The 2,904-nt window shown below is 31.5% G+C and overlaps 1 protein-coding gene across 1 annotated transcript in view; it reads left to right on the forward strand.

The window, feature by feature from the left end:
* Nucleotides 1-2,904, forward strand: part of LOC105314354 (uncharacterized) — a 43,880-nt gene that overhangs the window by 28,711 nt on the left and 12,265 nt on the right. The window contains exons 36-44 of the mRNA XM_020002107.1: nt 279-424; nt 466-670; nt 731-864; nt 1,235-1,294; nt 1,364-1,565; nt 1,617-1,762; nt 1,806-2,007; nt 2,060-2,199; nt 2,252-2,311. Coding sequence (XP_019857666.1) covers nt 279-424; nt 466-670; nt 731-864; nt 1,235-1,294; nt 1,364-1,565; nt 1,617-1,762; nt 1,806-2,007; nt 2,060-2,199; nt 2,252-2,311 — 1,295 coding nt within the window. The remainder of the gene's footprint in view (nt 1-278; nt 425-465; nt 671-730; nt 865-1,234; nt 1,295-1,363; nt 1,566-1,616; nt 1,763-1,805; nt 2,008-2,059; nt 2,200-2,251; nt 2,312-2,904) is intronic.

Genomic DNA, 2,904 nt, shown 5'->3' on the forward strand with positions numbered 1-2,904 from the left:
GTGATGATATTTTTTGTAATTTTATAATTCAGGCTCTGTTTCTAATGGAGCACTTATTTTGACTCGCAACAATGTACCATCACCTTCTTATTATTACGGAGTAGTGAGAGTGTATTATAATGGATGGGGTAATATATGTGATGACTACTATTATAGTTACACTGAAGCTAATGTCATTTGTCATCAGTTGGGATACACTGGTGTTTCAAGTTACTCTAGAGCTGGACTAACAAGGTACTCTTTATTAATTATAATAATAATATTTTTTTGTTTTATAGTTATGGTACAGACTATCTTTCTATGAAATGGGATGATGTTAACTGTGCCAGTAGCAGCTATTTATCCATTGCTCAATGTTCTTATTCTACTTACATTGACTATGGTTGTGTTAACAGTAACAGCTATGATGCTACTGTGTACTGCTGTAAGATATTATTATTGCTACATTTATCAGAATTATTACAGATACCACAAGGATATGGAACAGAAATCCATATGATGGTATGGTACGTCTTCAAGATGGAGATTATTCTAATGAAGGACATGTTGAGGTTTATTGTAATGGACAGTGGGGGACAATATGCAGTGATGGGTTTGACTCAAATAATGCTAACGCTATCTGCAAGCAACTGGGATATGATACATCATTCAGTTTTAATAATTTTTCATTGTATGCTAAAATTAATTAAAAGCCGGAGATATTTACTTAGTTGTATTTTTCCATTTGTAGACATGAGAATTCTAATAACTCAACAGTATGGAGTCGCTCTGTTCCTAATTTACCCACTGATGTTTGCTTTGTAACTGATACTTGTCCATCATCTTTGGTGTCAAATTGTAAAAATGCAGTTGCTGTCAATTGTGGTAAATATTAAATATTTTTTACAGTGGCAATGCTACATCTATTCTTACTAAAATGATTTGTGTGATACATTTTGAGAAATGCTAGTATAAGTCTTGCTTTCTTTAAGATCAAAAGTATTATTTTAACAATTGTACAATTATGATCAAACTTCAAAAAATTTTACTTGGAAAATACAATAAGTTTACAATGAACCATGCTAGGCACACTTTATGCCAATTTTAGTCATGGTTTGACCTCCTTATAGCATTTTTAAATTTCCTAAAATCTATTTCTATTTCTGTTAATACCTTTCAATATGCATTTATTTTTTTATAAGTCAATCTAGTCGAGTGCTTAACACACTTTTATATCATACTTTCTTTATTTTAGGTGAAAAATCTATCTCAACAAGACGAACTGTGACTGCTGCAACTTGTAATCAATACTATTGTGAGAGCAATTCATTGCAATTATAGTAGTGTTATTTACGTGTACTTTTAAATTATTAAATTTAATTAGCTCAAGCTGCTGCAGGGACTATTATTCTATCTCGTAATAATGTGTCTTCAACCTCTTATTACTATGGAGTAGTGAGGGTGTACTATTATGGTTGGGGTAATATTTGTGATGATTACTATTATACCTCTTATGAAGCTAATGTCATTTGTCATCAGTTGGGATACACTGGAGCTTCAAGTTACTATAGAGCTGGACTAACTAGGTACATGTATATAAAAGTGTGAGTGATATACTGGTAAAATTTGCCCTGTAGTTATGGTACAGATTATCTTTCTATGAAATGGGATGATGTTAACTGTGCCAGTAGCAGCTATTTATCTATTGCTCAATGTTCCTATTCTACTTACATTGACTATGGTTGTGTTAATAGTAACAGTTATGATGCTACTGTATACTGCTGTAAGATATTATTGTTAGATTTTGTTAATCAATATTTTTACAGATACCACAAGGATATGGAACAGTAATCCATATGCTGGTATGGTACGTCTTCAAGATGGAGATTATTCTAATGAAGGACGTGTTGAGGTTTATTGTAATGGACAGTGGGGGACAATATGCAGTGATGGGTTTGACTCTACTGATGCCAACACTATCTGCAAGCAACTGGGATATGATTCATTCTCATTTTTTCATCTTTCATAGTATGTGATTGCAATTTGTTCACTAATGATTATTGTGTAAAATTATTTTTAGTGATTCAAATGACAGTTTGCCATTTTGGAGTTCTAACATGTATAGTACTAGATATGATTTGTGTTTTAAAGAGCACAACAACTGTCCCAACACTTCAGTGACTAGTTGCTCCTACACCAACAGTATATCAATCCAGTGTAGTAAGACAATAAAATATTATTTATCATGGACATTATATTTTCCATCATGTAGCTGACACTTCTACTTACAATAGGCTTGATGTACAACAAAATACATGTGCTAATGTTCCTGGTAAGTCTTGTAGTTACTTACTATAAGTGCCATATGACATTTATAGATCTATTTTGCAAATACAATTATTTTACATATTCACTGATAAAAAGTTTTGTAAAATGAACATTATGTATAGCAAAGTCTGTCACACAAAATGTAATTTAATTAAATAATGCAAGATACAGGGCATTTTTAAAAATTATTTTAAGAGATTTACAATACTAAACTTATAAATCGTTTAATTTGCCTTTGGTTTTTGGCAAATAGTCATTGTTGAGTTATGTACATGCACATTTACATGAGCATGTAGTTTATGCAACTATAGCATTGTAGTTACATTAGTTGCAGCAGCTGTAACTACATGCAAATGTATTATACCGGTACTTATGCATGTAATCATGTTGTGCTTTCTACAATATCAGTCACTGTCACCTATAGTTTTGTTTGTTAGCCAAAAGTTATGTTTATTCCTACACAACTCAATGCACATACTATGACACTATATGTAGAGTATGCTTCATATCAACAAAGATTGTGAATAACTTATGATCATGAAATGTAATTGCATTCAAAGAGCTTCATTTTGACAATATACTAGACTACTAGTTATA

The sequence above is a fragment of the Amphimedon queenslandica genome, unplaced genomic scaffold (assembly GCF_000090795.2).
Source record: "Amphimedon queenslandica unplaced genomic scaffold, v1.1 AMPQUscaffold_12976, whole genome shotgun sequence".
Classification (NCBI taxonomy): domain Eukaryota; kingdom Metazoa; phylum Porifera; class Demospongiae; order Haplosclerida; family Niphatidae; genus Amphimedon; species Amphimedon queenslandica.